The 18373-nt window shown below is 38.5% G+C and overlaps 1 protein-coding gene across 1 annotated transcript; it reads left to right on the top strand.

The window, feature by feature from the left end:
* Nucleotides 1-517: 517 nt before the first annotated feature.
* Nucleotides 518-18373, top strand: LOC120495106 (angiopoietin-1). The gene is made up of 9 exons (XM_089117521.1): nt 518-1135; nt 5941-6096; nt 6866-6987; nt 7081-7313; nt 8339-8466; nt 10417-10518; nt 12167-12333; nt 16783-16913; nt 18085-18373. Exons 1-9 carry the CDS (start codon nt 812-814, stop codon nt 18243-18245), a joined length of 1524 nt encoding a protein of 507 aa, XP_088973647.1. The 5' UTR covers nt 518-811; the 3' UTR covers nt 18246-18373.

The following is an 18373-nucleotide window of genomic DNA, read 5'->3' as shown; positions in this document are numbered from 1 at the left end:
GTTTTAACAAACCGAGTACCACCCCAAAGTTAGTTCCTGGGCAAAGTTCCTGCAGTGGAAACGCGGCTTATGAATAATGACAAATAAATAAAAGTTGCCATAGTATTATATATTGTAAAACATTGTTTAAGAAAAAGCTGTTAATTTGAGGGATCAGGGTTTTTCACGTTTTATAGATGTAATGATTGTATGTATATTTATTTATGTACTCTGTATATTCCATCTAGCTACACTAACAATACCCCTTAACCTACTGTAGGATACATATGCATATCACAGAAAACTTTATGAAGTTTTAGATTTTCAAAACATTTAGTATGATTTATAAGCTTTTCCTCAAGGGGACCAAAGATGTCCCCATAAGGTCAGCATTTACTGGTATTACTTGTGGATACATTTGGTCCCCATAACATACCATGGTATACACACACACACACACACACACACACACACACACACACACACATTCTTTCACAGTCTGCCAGCAGTTTACTCTTACAACACTCAGACCCCTTTAAAACACATACGCTGACCAGCCGTCTTTTCTGAACACACAGTCTACAAAACCTGCTGTTCACTCTCACACACACACACAGAGGTGGAGGCAGAGGTGGCAATCACTTGTTCTACTTCTGGAGCAGGACAGAGGATTGGTGTATTAATGGTAAATTCATTTACAGGAATAGAGTCTGGAAAAAATGTCTTCCATGTATCTCAAGATGGACCTTTCCTAAATGCATTTATTTAGAGATGATCATTCACTTAATCTATAAAAGGAGTTTTGGCAGTCTGTACCTGCTTTACTATAAAGATGAAGATCACTGTTCTTCTGCATCTGACTCTATTGCTGGTGAGGACATCAAGCCTTGAAGATTCACCTGTGGACAAATTAACAGATGTTTCTGGTGGCAGTAGTCAGCATTTAAACTCGGTTCAGCATGGAGAATGTAGCTATACCTTCATACTGCCAGAACCTGAGGAGAGCAGAACTGGTAACTGGCCAGAAAAGCATGATGGCAATTATGAAGGTAACAGTGTGCAGAAAGAATCTCCTCAGGGGAAGCAAAGCGACTTAAACCGCCGGATCCAACACCTGGAGCTTGCCATGGAAAATTGCACCCGCTGGCTCCAAAAGGTAAGTCAACATGTTGTTTAATGTTCTGCGAGAGGAGAGTGAATGGATCACACACTCTTAAAAATAAAGATTCATCATTAGCATCTATTGTTTCATGAAGAACTTTTCATGTAATCTTTCTATTGCACAAACGGTTTGTTTTAGTGTAAAAAGGTTCTTCAGATTATTATTATTATTATTAAAGGTCCCCTGACATAAAATTTTCACTTTCTGAGGTTTTTTGTCATTAATATGAGTTCTCCTAGCCTGTATATGGTCCCTCAGTGGCTAAAAATGTCTGTCTAAACCGAGCTTTGGCTATCTCTGTCTGCCGTTGAGAAAATGAAAGCTCAGACGTGCTGATCTTGAATCTCCCCTGACATGATACGGAGGAAAGGTAACCTCCCCTTTCTCTGCCCATGAGAAAATAAGCTACAGTACAAACGCACGAGCTCGTTTTGATTTTGAGTTTTTCCTCGAGAGATTATCATGGCTTGCAAACAAGCGAAACATGGCAGTTAATCAGTATTCGGATGTACAAATGAACACAAAAGTATTTTTTAGTCCCTTCATCCGAGTCAAGAAACATTGGGTTAATTTGATTTTCTCTGGAAACGCGCCGTAAGTTTTGTATGTTCCAAACATTTCACCGAAGACTGTTTCCTCAACTTGAATGTCTGAAAATAAATCGATCGAGCTACCAAGCAACAATTTCTGATGCGTAGCCTAATTGTTCAAGTTCAGACAAGTAATCTTTCTCTCAGAATAATTGTTCAATACTGTTAATGCATCAGAGTCAAGCCAGTGACTAAAATATCAACTTCACATAATTTCTTTAGTAATCTTATTTAAATTGTGAACAAATTATATAGGCTACAGAAACCGATCAAAGAACAATCTTTCCCAACGCATTCTCACCCCAAGGCGTCACCTTTGACCATGCTTCAATATTTGACGTTTTAGGCGCCCTTTAGCGTCACTTACATGACGCGATCCTACGGCGTCATTTAACTGACGCTAAAGGAAAGCATCAGTTAGAGGACGCGGTTAGGTTTAGGTGTGGGGTGGGGGTAGGGTACACGCGATCCTAGGGCGTCATCTAACTGACGCTAAAGGGCGCCTAAAGCGTCAGATATTGAAGCAAGTCCAAATGCTAAGTTAAGTGACGCCTTGGGGGTGAGAATGGGCTGTCTTTCCACACAGTGTGAGTTTATCTGGACAACTCGTTATGAAATCAATGACGCACTACACTGCACAACGATGGAACTGTATTTACATCATCTTACTGTATTTACATCATCATGTTTGCATTGGTGAAAGCATTTGAGAGAGTGCAGAAACTGCGTTGCAATGATAAGATTTTCATTCTCGCGATCAACACACTGTCATCTGCTTGCTCAATGCTCATCACGGGAACATTTTATGTGATGGGATAGATTCTAAATACTTTAAAAACTTCTCGGGATTCGTTAATCTTGATAGCTGTAATAGTAAAAACATATAGTAAAAGTATTCAGGAGAGTTTCACATATAATACGTTGGTATTACACATGCAAGCACGTCAGCCAATCACAGCAGTGGCTGGTTACACTGAATCCCACAGCAGACATGCCCCTTCAAACAGAGCGTTTAAATCAGAGGATAAAATCAGGCTGGTTCCCAAAGCCGCTTGGACACCTCGACCGGACTATTGCCCACCTCTTTCTCACAGGCAACCTCCACCAGATGCGAGTGACCAAGACTTTCATCTCGTCTTGTCATGCCGTGGATCATTTTGGCACTTACATTAGTCATCCATTTCTGTGTCCCTAGTCCATCACTAACTATTAGCACGGAACTCTCAGTCCCTCCGCTCGGTATCATGTTCAAATATTCAACTCTACAACTGGTTGAACTAATCAACTACTCAATTACATCCTACATCTCAATAATCAAACATCGACCCTGTACATCCACAGAAGTTTTTAAAAATCTTTAAAAAATAATTTCCATCTGCATCATCTCACCTCAGAACTCTATCTTTGAGATGATTTACCTCAGATGATACACTAATGCATCTGAGTGAGTCTAGATTACCTTGACCCATTGAAAAGTGTTCTTGTCCTCACCATCTGCTCACCACAGCCCCTGCTCTCTAACCACTGAAATGCTCTGAAAGAAGATTGAGACCTGTTTAATCCCTGCCTTTGGCTATTTGTTCCAGCTAGAACAATCTTAGGATGCTGGGCACTAGATAAACACATCCTGTTACAACACTTCAGCTGAGTGTTATACACTCCAGGCCCAGAGGACATAAAGCTATCACTTCAATGCAGTGAGTATTTATACATCTTGGACTGCATCTCTCTGAGAGCAGCTGAAAATATCTCTTCCCGTAAACACTGTATAGTGCTGCTGATAAGGAACCCAGAGAATGTACCAGTACTGTAGCTGTACTCTGTGGGATGTGTTCAAATTATCTTTGTGATGGAAGACCAACAGTAAGCAGAAGTGTTATAAGGTCATTGCATTTGTAAATGTTCCGTTTGTGACTGATAACTGTTTACTAGCAGGTGCACAAAATCAAGCACATTTTTAAGTAGATTGAATTGCACCTTTTTCTGTCCCTTCACTGTACACAAAGCAACAAGCAAGGTTCATAATGAAATAGTTTATTGAATCTTGTATGGAAAAATTTGACTGCCATGCATGAACTGACCCTCATTTGGGTCAATTATGTGTAAAAGAGTGATCACAGTTCTTTTTCTAATTCAAATCATGTGATGGTGCAGTGTTCAGAAGATGAAGGGAGAGTAGAAAAGCAACAGTATGTATTCACGAAATGAGAAAATTCGAAAATGTATCTTTTTAATATGCTCTCGTTCATTGAGATTTTTAGATGGATATCGAGGCTTTTTAGGTTGTGTGGAATCTGCAATCTGAGACCTAGTTTGTTTGCTCGTTTCCAAGACTGTGATAAGCTGTGTTTCCGGCCAAATGGCATCCCGGGGTGTCGAAATACTATTGGGTGAACTGGCAGTGGGAGAAATCACACAGACTAAAACAAAAACCGACAGACAACACAGAACGTTTAAAATAAGAAGTAAAATAAATGGCTGTAGAAGTATTTTTGAGAGAAACGAGTGTGTGAACTTAGTTTCCTAAATAAACACATTGTGGTATTTTTATGGTTATAGTTAGATATTTGAGTAAGTCGAAACTCAATACTTACATTTAAAAGTGTAATCCAGCATTTTAAAATAAACAAACTAAACAAACTCCAACAAACTAAAATGAAAACAGTCACCACTGCACAATGAGTCTTGGGATAGACTAGGCTGTGAAGGATCCACAAGTTCTATCCTTTAGGGCCCAGGGAAACAAAGACAAATTTGTTGACTACATTCGAAGGAGCCTTCAATTTGAGAAAGCCTTCGTCGAGACACTGACTGTGGGTCATGCAGCCTTCAAAGCATGTAGCCAATTGCGACGCAGCTAATGTGTCAGATCAAAAATGATTGAACTTAGCCATGATAACATGTGAAAAGATCTTCGAAGTCTATTCACGTTGGCTGCATTTGGTTTTGAAAATCCTTTATACCATTTTCAAAGTTAATACCATCAAGTGCAGAGTAATAACAGGTACTCCAATTTAAAAAGTTTTGAAAGTAATTTCAAAAACGTCCATTTTTATCATCAGTTAAACCACATACATTTTACTAGCCTTGACTTGTCATAAAAAGGTCAAAGTATTTTATATTGTTAGAGATTTGCTGACATTGACACTCATTCATGTGGGTCTTCAGTAGCCTGGGTTTCCCCAAGCTGCCTTTGTAGTTAAAAATAAGTCTTCGTCGTCTTCATCGTCTAATTTCCTGTTGCTCTACATACGTCATCTGGTATCATTGAACCGATTGGCTATGAGCTACGTACAGGCGCATTTGATAGACATTCGTAGAACCCAATAATACGGCTCTGGGCATTTGTAAACCACACCTCAAATATGAGAAAATGAACCTGTGGTTTCCAGACATGACTCATTCTCAATGATGTGACCCTTCCAGACCTCAATAATGTTGCCTGGCGTTAGCCAGGCTAGGTCTTCAGGGTTCCTCTCTGTGAAATCATGTCCTGCTTTTTCCTGGTATGTTTCGCTTTTATAAAGAAATTAGAATCATGCTTTTCAGAAGATGTGTCTTCAAGTCATTTACTCATGCAGAACTTTTGGGATAAATTGAAATGCCAAGACTGAAATAAGTGATCCAGCCGAACTTAGTTCATCATATTGTGGAACTGTCTGCATAAGCACTGCACACAGAGCTTAGTTTTCATGAACGAGGTTGCCAGAGCTAACAAACACATCTATATTTTATCACCAACATGGGATTGCAAATAGACTTTGTCTATTTTGTCCAAGTAGACTCTTGCAGATGTTTTGTTATTTTAACTAAGTTTATAGATAAATATTAATTGTTCAATTGAGTATGTATCCCCATTCCCCCATAAAAATGTGGTAGAGGGCCTCATGTTTAAAAAGTATTTCACAAAAAAAACATTACTAATGATACTCTGGGTGTTTGAGGAATTACGATTAGGATTGCTCATTGTTTTTTTCTATCATGGTTCCCACACTTTAAACTGAGAAATTTGACAGTGAAGTATAATAAATAAAATATTATTCAGAGTGTGTAGCTGCTCAATACTAGGCTGATTCAATATCATACAGTTGCCCCCAAAAGTACAGCTGCAAGTATTTAGATATATTATATGTGACCAAAGACCACAATGAATAATGAATGCTCCTATTCATTCTTTCTCTTTGCATGTGTGTGTTTTTTTACATATAGATTGAGGTCTTTGTAAAGGACAGTCTGACAAAAGACACAACACACCTGCAGAATATTGCTCTACATAATGAAATGACAACCATGCTGGATCTTGGCACCAAGCTACTTTCCCAGTCCACCCAACACATCAGGAGACTAACAGACACAGAGACACAGGTGTGAATGCATATCCAAAACGTCCAACAACATTCATCACAACATCCCTTACGAAAAAGAAGTTTATTCAAGTGTGCCATTAGTATACTTCTTTTAAACTAAAAATAAGAAAGTATACTTTCAGTTTATTTTTCCTGTACTTCTCAGAAGTATACTATATGTACTTAAAAAAAATTAAATATACTTCAAATTACTCTTAAGTGTACTTGACTTATACTGAGAGAAAAGCAAGTATATTTGTCCTGTTCTTGCACTCAATCTTTTGATCCAGAAATACTTAAAAGTATAATTAAGTGTTCAAAGTATACTTGTATAAGCATTACAGTAAAAAGTAAACTACTAGTATACCCATAAATTCACTTGCAGTACACATGAGATACATAATTATGAACTAGTTGTGCACTTACTGTTACACTTATAGTACACTATACTTTTATGTACTAAAAGTGGGCCAATTTAGTCCCAAGCGGTATTAAAATAGTACACTTACAAGTTTACTACTAGTACATAGTGACATTAGTATACTTACTATGTATACTTAAAAATATACTTGAACATTACTTAAGTATACTATATAAAATGAACTTGAAATATACTTCTTTTTCGTAAGGGATGCTAACATTGGCTAATAAGTATTCTTGGGGAATCACTTGGGAGTTTACATTATGTATTTTTTTTTACAGTGCATTAATGGGCACAGGGATTTATGAAACTGGAAAGTCAATTTGTCATTAAAACACATCAAATGCTGTATGTCATTATATCACAGGTTTTCAGACAGACTTCTAGACTTGAGATTCAATCACTGAAAATTACTCTGTCCTCCAACAAACTTGAGAACAAACTCCTCTGGCAAACCAGTGAGATCAACCAACTTTGGGACAAAACAGGGTATTTTTTCACTGACACCTTTTTTGACACTTTTCTACTTTTTTTCCTGGTAACTGTCAAATGCAACTCGGTCCTATTCACGTTTGTGTTCAGTACTCTAGAGCAGCGTATTCTTAACATGGAGGCACGTCACCATGCAGAACTGGGTTGGATAAAGGGTGAGCAGACAGAGCTTCAGAGACTCCTGGCGTCCCAGAGCTCTTCAATACAGAGCTTGGAGCTCAATCTAGAGCAGGTCGTCACATACAACAGCGCCCTCCACCGAGAGCAACTACAAATGCATAGTACCATCAATGATCTGTTGAAACTGTTCTCCAAGAACGAAGGTACACACATTAGATAAACAAATTGGAATTTTATATCTATAAAACAGAGTACTGCACATGACATTCAGGGGAAATAAACAAGATAGCATGGCCATGATTTGAGAATTTGTTCCCACAACTTGTTAATTTGTTCCCTTGTTTTAATTTACCAACATTGTGGCCATGTGGCCAAGGAAACTAAAATTAGGGAACAAATCAGTACAAAGTGGCCACGATTTAACTAAAACAAGAGAATGAATTAGGAGAACATGGCCACAAATTAAATCATGTGAATGAATTCTTAGTTCATGGCCACAATATCTTTTTTTTTCTTCTGCATGTCATGTGCAGGACTCCATGCTATCGTTTAAAAATATTTTTTTTTCCAAAATGCTACCAAATGAATGTATACTCATGTTTATATCTGATAAGATATCTGATCACTATGTGTCATCGTCATATTTCATTAACTTTCTATTGGAATTGTACATAGACCACAATCTACCCTGCTCAGATATAAGCACTAGTGTAAATTAAGCCCTAATCCATAGTCTATGTTCAGATAAACATTCGTTAGATCACAAACACTCAGTATTGTTTTGCACTGACAGTTTTGGCACATCTCATACTTAACTCTTTAAATCTGTCTGCTTTACATTACGTAGACTTCAAATCTGACTGACCCACATCAGGGTTCTTGCAGACCATAAATAACCTCTTTTGCTGCCAAGTTTTACTTGGATCTGAAACATATTGTGAAAAGTCACAGAGTCGCACACTTCTCACGTCCCTCTTCAACCTCCATGATATAGAGACTGAGCAGTTAGAGCAAATCATATATAGAGAGATTCGTTCTTTCACTTAAGGCTTTTAAGATTCAGTTGGTAGCCAATTGAGCAAACATCTAATTTTAATATCCATAAGACAATGACGACAGTTATTTGTGTTTGGTTCGCTTGCCTATTTACAAACCTGTTTGTTTTCTCTGTCTCTGCAAAATTTTAACACATTCTTTACTTTTTTTTTTTATCCATGCCTGTTTGAAGTCAGTGCAAATGTTTTCAAACAAATGGATGATGTGATAAAGTACAGAGACTGTGCCGAACTCTTCAGGGCTGGATTTAACAGGAGTGGAATTTACACCATCTACATCGGCATGCAAGACATGCATAAGGTCAGTCTAAATGGGATCTGATAACAGAACTACAGTAGTGAGGCCAATAGTGTTGCATTTGTCGTGTGTTGTTGGATGTGTACCTATACAGAACTTTTTTTCCCTTCTAGGTAAACTGAGTATTTATTTTAGTTTTAAAATAGTTTCTCCTACCTTAATGTGCAGAGACTACTATAAATAAGCCATTTGTTGTTGTCATTTCCTTCAGAATCTGACCACTTTTTTGAGGAACTTTCAATATTACCAACACACTCTTGTGGCAATGAGAGTTTGCGAATTGGCGAATTCGTATGAATCTCATTCATATATTTTTGTATGACCTGCTTACAAACCACTGTCAGTTAGATTTAGATGTTAGGGTTTGACCTTAATACTTTCCCTCCCTTAAAAATCAAAATGGCAACTCCTAAAATAGTCACTTTTCTCATGAGTTTGGGTTGAGAATTACTATTTGTTTGAGCAGTATAACATAGTAACAATGGCAATAGGATGAGTTGGCATAACATTTAACTTTAAAGTTTTTAGTTTTCTATGCATTTCTTTTTTTCTTCAAGATATGACACGTTAAGTTTCATGCTTACACTTTAATTTAAGGTGTCCTTGTTACAGTAATTATACGTTTAAGTATAATTTATATAATTTGGTTTAGGGTTAGTTGCATGCAATTATGCATTATTTATAGTTATTACTATATAGTAACTACCTGTAATGTAAAGTGTTACCGTTTTAATTAACAGCCCTAAAAACTTTCATTAATAGGCCATAGACACATTAATGGCTGTTAAGTTTTGCAATTTTTCCAAAGTGTAGAGCATACAGTACTCCAAATAAACCATGACACACTGAATCAAGTCATAGTCGTACACATAAACCAGAAATTGTGTTGTGTTTTTTGTTTTTTTTAGTATATCTATGTACCAGAGTAGGAATAGGTATTGACTCAGGAAAAGCAAGAGCTGGAAATACTCTTGGCTGAACTCTCAGAGTAACAGCTGGGTGAATGCTGCACTCCAGAACTTACACCTGCACTGGCCTCGTAACTTATTTCTGAGCTCAAATGCTGTCACTGGCATGCCCATTATTAAATTTGACCTGGTCAGTGCCCATATTAGTGAAAGAGTGATATACTATGTAAAAACAAATGGCTAAAATTTGTTACAAGTTCATTAAAAATTGTGAAAATTGTGCACATTCAATTTTACATTGTTAGTGCACAAACGATTTTCCACTCAAAACACAATCTTCCTTAAAAAAAAAAACATACATTTCTATGCTTAGGCCGTGTGTCCAACAAAGCGTTTTTAGCCAGCTGAAAACGCTAGACGGCGTGCTTTGGGCGCTTGAGAGCGTTTTGGCAGCGCATCGTTTTTTCCGTTGAGACGTTTCGTTGCTATGATACAGAATATCCGCAGCACAGTTTACTTGTAACTGATATCGCAGATAATTTGTTTCATACTAAAAATTTATTTTTCATCCATTTTGTTCAGTTTTCTCAATTGGTTGATGTCGTTGTACAGAAAGAATGTTGTGACAGTTGGTCAGTGTGGTTTAGTCCCGCCCCTTGGGATTGGATTGGACGGCTGTGAATGCAATGATTGGACGGCCAATTGGACGACTGGGTAAAAAGTGACAGTGATGAGCGCTGCGTTTTATCCAAAGTTGAACATTTTTCAACTCCCAGCGACCAGTAAAAAATGCTGGGCGCTTGGCGCTTCAGTGTGAAAAAATGCTCAGCGCCTCGGTACACTCATGGCGTTTCAAAAATGTGGCGCTCCCATTGAAAACAATTGAAAACATACGCCAGGCGCGTGGAAAAACGCTTTGGTGGACACACGGCCTTACTCTCAGGTTTTTATACACTTTTCAAAATTATGAAAATAAAATCTCTGAATTTGAGGAGTATAAATGCCAGAAGCCGCTGTCTTATCCTGTTATATCTCATCCTACTAGGTTTATTGCAACATGGATAGTGCTGGTGGGGGCTGGACCATCATACAATCGAGGAAAGATGGAACGCTGGACTTCCACAGAACCTGGGAAGAATATAAGATGGTAACAAGCAGTCCCATGGAGTGAAACAAATAATTTATCAAGACACATCTGAAATGGCAATAAATGTTCTTGGATTCTAGATTTATTACTCTGAATCAATTAACAAAAAAACCATCGCACACCTGCAGATAATAGGTGCGTAGGAAAAAACGTCCAAACAAGATCGGTCGACAATCTGCAAACAAGGAACTCCTGCACACTATCAGAACTTGCATGCAAAATTTATTAGCAACGTTTCGGCCTCACGACCTTCATCAGGCATGATCGAAATTTTGCTAATAAATTTTGTTACATGCAAGTTCTGATAGTGTGCGGTAGTATGAACGAGGCCTTATTAAAATCATGAAGGAACATCATTTTTGAACAAAGCAAGCCAGCAGTGCAGTTCAGCATGTGCAAAGGGTATTGAAAGAACAAATCACAAGTTTGGTTTGTACTTATTAGCAATGCTGATCGAGGCCTGGCATAACTGGTCTGGCACACGCAAAGAGGCAGATGCAGTTGCCATCTTGATTTGACTCATCGAGAGGACATGATTTTCCTGTTGTGTGAGCAAGCCAATTTTCACTATTCTGATCCTGTTATCGGTAATATCTCCATGATACAATGCGGCAGCTGTTTCAAAACAAATCCTATTAGGTGTATATATATATATACTGTATATATTTGTCAAACACTAACTAAATATTCTAAGAATTATAAAAATATGGTCTTTTGACCATTCATCAACATCTGCCTTTTTAGGGTACCCTTAAACGTCGGTTAGATGACGTTATCGGATCCTAACCCTACACCAGACCTAAACCTACCCCGTCACCTAACTGACGTTAAAGGTAAAGCGTCAGTAGTATGACGGCCCGGGATCGTCATGTAATCGACATTTAAGGGTACCCTAAAAAGGCGGATGTTGACGTATGGTCAATAGACGTCCCAAAACGTCAGTTACAATATATGACATCTTGGGATGAGACTGTGTAATCATTACCATGCCAATCTCCATTACCGTACCAATCTCCGGAGAGTTGTCATGACAGAACTGAATAAAAACTACAGAGCACCGCGCACATAATGTTCATATTATGTAACTTGTGTGAAAAAGCATTATTTGTATGTAAAGCACCACTGTTAATGTTGACCCCCAAACCTAATAGGTGTAAGCAGATCATAACATAACATACCTGCAATGGTGCTGTTAGTATGATTGTACAAATACGTATACAATTCCTCATCAATTTTCTGAATTGTAAAATATTTGTCTAAATATATAACGCAGTCTCATCCCAAGACGTCATACAACTGAAGCTTTTGACCATACGTCAACATTCCCCGTTTTAGGGTACCCTTTAACGTCAGTTAGATGACGATCCTGGGGCGTCATCCGACTGACGCTTTACCTTTAACGTCAATTAGGTGACGGGGTAGGTTTATGTCTGGGGTAGGGTTAGGTTTAGATAACGTCATCTAACCGGCGTTTAAGGGTACCCTAAAATGGCGGATGTTGACGTATGGTCAAAAGCGTCAATTGTATGACGTCTTGGGATGAGACTGTGCTGAAATACACAAAAATTGTCACAAAATTGTGTTTAAACAGTAGAAGTCAATCAATAGTTCCTATCATCAAACAAATGTGTGTGTTTGTGTATTTCAGGGCTTTGGGAGTCTTACTGGAGAACATTGGTTGGGAAATGAGTTGGTGTACCAGTTGACCAATCAGAGGCAGTACACTCTTAGACTGGAGTTGACAGACTGGGATGGGAAACTGGCCTTCTCCCAGTACGACAAGTTTTACCTTGGTAGTGAGAAGCAAAACTTTAGGTATTGTGGAAAAATGTATTAAAACTCAGTCAAGACAAACTTTAATGCTAGAAAGCTCTCATGGTCCTTTTTTTTCAAATAGTATTAAAGGGATGGTTCACTTTAAAATTCATTTTTGATATGTTTTAGCTTACCTCAAGGGCATCCAAGATGTAGGAGTCTTTTTTTCGACAGAATTTTAAATGTATATATTTTTAGGTCAAACCGTTCTTTGTCTGTCAGTCATATAATGGAGATTTATGGTGTCCACCTCAAAGAGCATGCACAGAGAAGTCCAAATTAAACATGATTTAATAACTCGTAAATGTAAGTACACATTGATGGCCTAAGACACGAAATGGGTGGTTTGTGTGAGAAAACGAACAGTATTTATATCGTTTTTACCTCTTGTAACCACAGCCACGTCCAAGTTATCTGAAGGCACAGGCGCTTCGGTCGACGTCACATTCTGGGCGGTAACCCGGATGCCATTATGGACTCGGATGTAAACAACAGCATGGACTGCACTGTTTATGTACTACTGAACATATTTTTACACAAAAAAACAAAAAACAAAAAACAGAAAAAGCCTGTGGAAGGTGCAAAATCATATAGAGAAGGACTTATCAAGCAGGTGAGAGTGCAATATTTTGACAAACTAAAGTTAACATGTGGTAAGGTCTGAACAAGTTAGCTTCTCTAGCTTCTCTGCAATTCTTCCTTCTATTTCTTATTCTGACATAGGCTATGCTCAGATTGTCAGCCCAGAAAAGCACATGAAATCCGTTTCAAGCTTCATCCTTATGTGGTTTGAAATCCTATTCAAATACCAGGATATATACTTCAGTCTGAACGATCGGATTTCTGGTGGTATGTGACTCTCACGCCACATAAAATGTAAACGTCAGTGGTTGTTAGAGGAGACATGCTGAAAGTCGCTGCCGACAAACAATGCTGTGTTGTTGCAAAGTGCCGGACGAGCAGAAAAATATTATTTCTGAAACGTATAAATGTGAAACTGACGCAGAGAAGAACGCGGAAATAAGCTGTAACGTTACATAACAGCTTCCAACAGATCTGCAGCTCAATATGCAAGATAGTCCAGCGTGGCGGTTGTAAAAATTAAATAAGAAAACATCACTATTGCAAATGCAAACCCCTCCATCAGTGTCAATGTCAGTGCCGTATTGCCCGAGAGCATTTTAGATCAAATTCCAATCGGATACAAAGATAATCGAATTTGGACTGACAGTGTGAATGTAGCCATAGTCAAAGCTTCATTTACACATGTGGCTGATGAGCTGATGCTGTGCCTCTCTCAACCACAAACGCCTTCTTTCATCAGTTTTTTGCACTCACTCTTCGAAAGGTATTTTCCCGATGCGACTGATTAGTACAGACCAAAACTCGACCATTTTTCAGCAGAAATAGTCAGCCAAATTTGTCCGTTCAGAGTCCGTTCAGTTTAGTGGCATTGTTTATGTTCTGTGCCTCCAAAACGGCCGACTTCCAGATTGATGACACGTCGTGAAAACCCTCTATATCTAAATATGTTTAGATCTTCACAGTGAAAGATAACACTTCTCAAATCTCTGTGTAAACAATGCGTGACGTACACAGGCGAGAGATCACTTCCGGGGCTTTCCGGTGCTTGCGCAGAAAGAACTGCCCTCACCCTCAGAGTACTTGGACGTGACTGTGATTACAAGAGGTAAAAACGATATAAATGCTGTTCGTTTTCTCATACAAACCGCTCGTTTCGTGTCTTAGGCCATCAATGTGTACTTACATTCACGAGTAATTAAATCATGTTTAATTTAGACTTCTCTGTGCATGTTCTTTGAGGTGGACCCCATAAATCTCCATTATATGACTGACAGGCAAGAACGGTTTGACCTAAAAATTTCAAAATTGAAAATACTGTGGAAACAAAGACACCTACATCTTGGATGCCCTTGAGGTAAGCTAAAACATATCAAAAATTAAAGAGCCCCTATCATAGCATTTGAAATGTTCCTATTTTTGTTTTAGGAGTTCCCAAACACAGTTTAACATGCATGCAAGGATAAAAAACACTTTATTTGTCTTATAATATGCATTTATTTTTAACTGATTTGCTCACCGACTCCCAAATGATTCGAACAACGACTCATTTTTCCGAACCACTCCTTTGCGTGACGCTAATCAGCAGTGATTGGTCAGATGACAGACCCAGTCAGCTATTGTTTGTTAGCATAACGCATAAACATATTTATAAATCACTGCAGTACTACAAGACACTCTATTCTTTATGACATAACAGCGACAAACATTTCACATATTTAAAAAAAATTGACATCATTGGAGACCTAGAAGCTGCGCTGAGCGTAACTTACACACACATGCACAGATACATACACGCGCACATACTGCCTCACGCCCCGACGCAACGTTCAAAACCCATAAAAGCAACAATTAATAATAATACTTACAGGTTGTGATTCGAAGGAGGAAGCTGATCCATATACACTGGGTAAGTAGGTTACTGAGCCCTCCTTCAGGAACAACCGCTTGCGAATCCACATTTGAATTCATTTATGTTTTTGAACGATTCGTCAATAAAATGATGAGAACACAATTGGGCTATACTGTTGTGGTATCGTTGCAAATATGAACTCTAACCACAGATTCTTCACATGCTCGTCCCTGGTAAATGAAAACAAAGTGGCTGAACTATCTTTGCATTGTAGAACACAGTGTATTCTCGACATGATGCTATGATAAAGTATTTGAATGTGTAGACTTCAAGTTTACACTTCCGTCTGCGCGTGCAGTAACTGGGCGCGGACAGTATGTATCTACGTCACTACGAACCAGCTAATGACTCGTTTCAAAAACAATTCATTTCATAGACTCAGAGTCGACTCTCACTTTTGAAAGACAATAACTTTATATCCGGTGCACTTTCAAATATAAATCTTTGCAGGATGTTTTCATTCCCTTAGAGCTATATTCCACACCACATGAACAGTCATTTTCAAAAATCCATGATAGGTGCTCTTTAATTTCAAAGTGAACCATTCCTTTCAAACCCCATACCAAGTACATTGTGCTGCTTGATCAAACTCACATCCTTATCTCAGAGAACAAACATTCAATCATTCAATTTAGCTTTAGTGTTGTTTATTTATCCTCAGTTTTGAGAGATTATGAACATTTTGTGTGTCTCTTTATGGTGCTGTTTACACAATACACTGTCAAAACTAGACACAACGCAGGAATGTGTCTCGAGATGCATTTTTAAAAGTTGTGGACCGTTTACAAAAGACACCTTTTCACAATTTTCTGCATCAGTCAGACATCTTTGTGTATTGTTGTTTTGTAGCAGCTCATGACATGAGCACATAGACAGTAAAAGAAATGGACAGAGCCATCTCATTTGAACTCTCTTGAGGCGATTGAAGCCCGTTTTTGGCGATTAGCACTTCCGTCCCTGACGCGCAGACTCAAACAGAGCTTGACTTCGTAGATGTGACGAGAGCAACCCGTCTGTCTTCTAGTGCTGTGGCATGAGAAATCTGAATCATTCCCTTCCAAAACTGCAGAGGCGGAGACTGTGAATAGGAGCTGTCCATGAGCGAGGAGGAGACAATTTTGCTAGGTATTCTGATTAATTATTTTGTCATTTTGCCTCCACGTTTCCCCGATTGCCCGCGAGCTTCTTCTCCTGTCCATACGGTAATCTCTCTACTGTGCGACAGTGCGACAGAGTCGCGTGGTTATGACGCAATCGTTAGCCTACTTTCACTAAAACTGCTTCTACGGGGCCATAACATAAGCTACAAGGTAATGGAGCATTTTATACATTGTCATGTTTCTTTAGAAATAAATAATGGACAAATGGGGTCTTCAAACGCCTCCGATGTAAAGTTATTCGTTGTCAAAGTGACGCCAAAATGAATGGGAGTCAATGGGAATGCTAACGCAAGTGAAGTTCTGCTACAAGATGGCAGCTCCCGGTCGGCTTCAACTTCCAGTCGATGGATTACCCCCTTGCATGAGCACCACCTTTTTGAAGATGAGACAGCATCTATTCTATTGACTGTGCTCCACTACAGTATTATAGTTTAACCCATAAACTGGACAGGTTTTTAACTTGACATGCTCAACAATGGTGCTGTTTGCTGTGCATTGGGTACCATGAACAACAAATAACTGATACTGACAGCTAATAAAAACATAAAGAAAGAAAGAAACAGTAATAAAGGATGCAGTAATACTTTCTATTATTGTCCCAATCTCCAGTGTTTGTCTGGTGTTTTTCAATGTGTGTGTTTGTGCGCATGCATTTGTTTTAGTTCCTGTCCTTTAGATTACTTTATTGTCTTGTTTAAATAAACCCGCAGCTGTTGGATCCATTGTTCTGTTTTTATTAAAACAATCACCATTACATTTATACTCTCTTCTTCACTATCTGTCTCTCTCTTTTAGGTTATTCCTGAAGAGCTACAGTGGTACAGCTGGCAGGTATAGCAGTTTGGTGATAAATGGGGCAGACTTTAGCACAAAAGACATGGATAACGACAACTGCATCTGCAAGTGTGCACTCATGCTCACAGGCGGTAAGCAGCGCGATAGCAGTGGTGTAGAGATCATTTAGAAAGAAACCAGTACTTGCCAGAAAAAGAGAGATGGTCCTCACTGCGGAACATGAAATCCATGGGGAGGAGTCGGATCCAGATCCAACTCCTCCCACCTTACATACACCTAAACCTAACCAACTCCGCCCCCTGATCCCTAAACCCACGCCTAACCACTAAACCCAACCCTAAACCTACCCATCTCCACCCCATGGATCGTGATCCGACTCCTCCCCGTGGATCTCATGTTCTGCATTGAGGTGCTACTGGAAAAAGATGCAATCCTTATTAAGTTGCTGTAAACCTCTTGACAGCCTCCCTACCCAGTTTTCTTTGTTTATTGTGTATCTTGGTATTTCTAATGCTTTGGTATTTTTTATTTTTTTTTGAAACCCTCACTTGAGCAACTTGTTTTGTTTCAACAATGAGATCCCATTGATGCTTTGCACGCTCTCTTTGGACAATAGCTCTTTTAGTAGCATTTACCTGAGAGATCGCCTGGCAATCTTACAAAAACAGTTAATGAGAGACACTTCAGGTGAAGACATATGTGCACTATTTCACATGAGCGTGATGATAAGTTAATTCTGAACCCAGCATACCCAAATATAAAAGTGTGTGCAAAGTCTAAAAGTTTTTATTTGTATCTTTCTCTGAAATGTGTCACAGATTTTCAGTGGCATTGCATAGGTTGTAATTTTTACATAAAAGTGCAAAAGTTGTAATTTGATTTATCTTTTTTTAGTTTTTACACCACACACGTTTGCACGCGCGCACACACACACACACACACACACACAGACACACACAAACAGAGAAACAGCTGTATGTGCAAAGTGTTTATATCCACTGTAAAATATACAAACATGTTTTAGATTGAGGGCATTATTTCTTCTATAAACTTACATTCATGATCATGCTAAAAAAAGATACAGTATGTTCTAAATTAGAATATAGACTTTTTCTTGCAGATATAAACATAAGGCTCTGTCTAAGTTATTTGAAGTGTTCTAAACCCTAAAAGTAGCAACCCTGCCAAGCAGGTTTAACTTGTAAGAAGACATAATGTGAATTATTGTAGACTAGAGATAAGTTCAGTATGATTCTGGCCATCCCAACATGACATGTCTCTAATTTCTCTGTTCTTTTGAAGGCTGGTGGTTTGATGCCTGTGGCCCATCAAACCTCAATGGTGTGTACTACACCTCTGGGCAAAATTCTGGCAAAGTTGATGGCATCAAGTGGCACTACTTAAAAGGCCCCAACTACTCTTTACGTGCCACCACCATGATGATTCGCCCATTGAATTTTTGAGAAATCAATCCTTTGTTATCGTTAAATCTCAGATTTCGTCACGTATTTCAGTAAATGAGCTTATATGTTGTGAAACCGGTTAAATTTTTTAACCAAATCTGTGTGAGAAGTAAAATGTCAAACTCTTA

This window comes from Pimephales promelas, chromosome 12 (genome assembly GCF_988280905.1).
Source record: "Pimephales promelas chromosome 12, fPimPro1.hap1.1, whole genome shotgun sequence".
Lineage (NCBI taxonomy): Eukaryota > Metazoa > Chordata > Actinopteri > Cypriniformes > Leuciscidae > Pimephales > Pimephales promelas.
This window is presented reverse-complemented; position numbering and strand designations above follow the sequence as displayed.

Bases quoted from the DNA above. Each gene is read 5' to 3' on its own strand.
- LOC120495106 (XM_089117521.1), top strand. From the start codon at position 812: ATGAAGATCACTGTTCTTCTGCATCTGACTCTATTGCTGGTGAGGACA. The intron at 7,314-8,338 runs GTACACACATTA...GCCTGTTTGAAG, and splicing joins ACTGTTCTCCAAGAACGAAG to TCAGTGCAAATGTTTTCAAA. The intron at 8,467-10,416 runs GTCAGTCTAAAT...TCATCCTACTAG, and splicing joins GCATGCAAGACATGCATAAG to GTTTATTGCAACATGGATAG.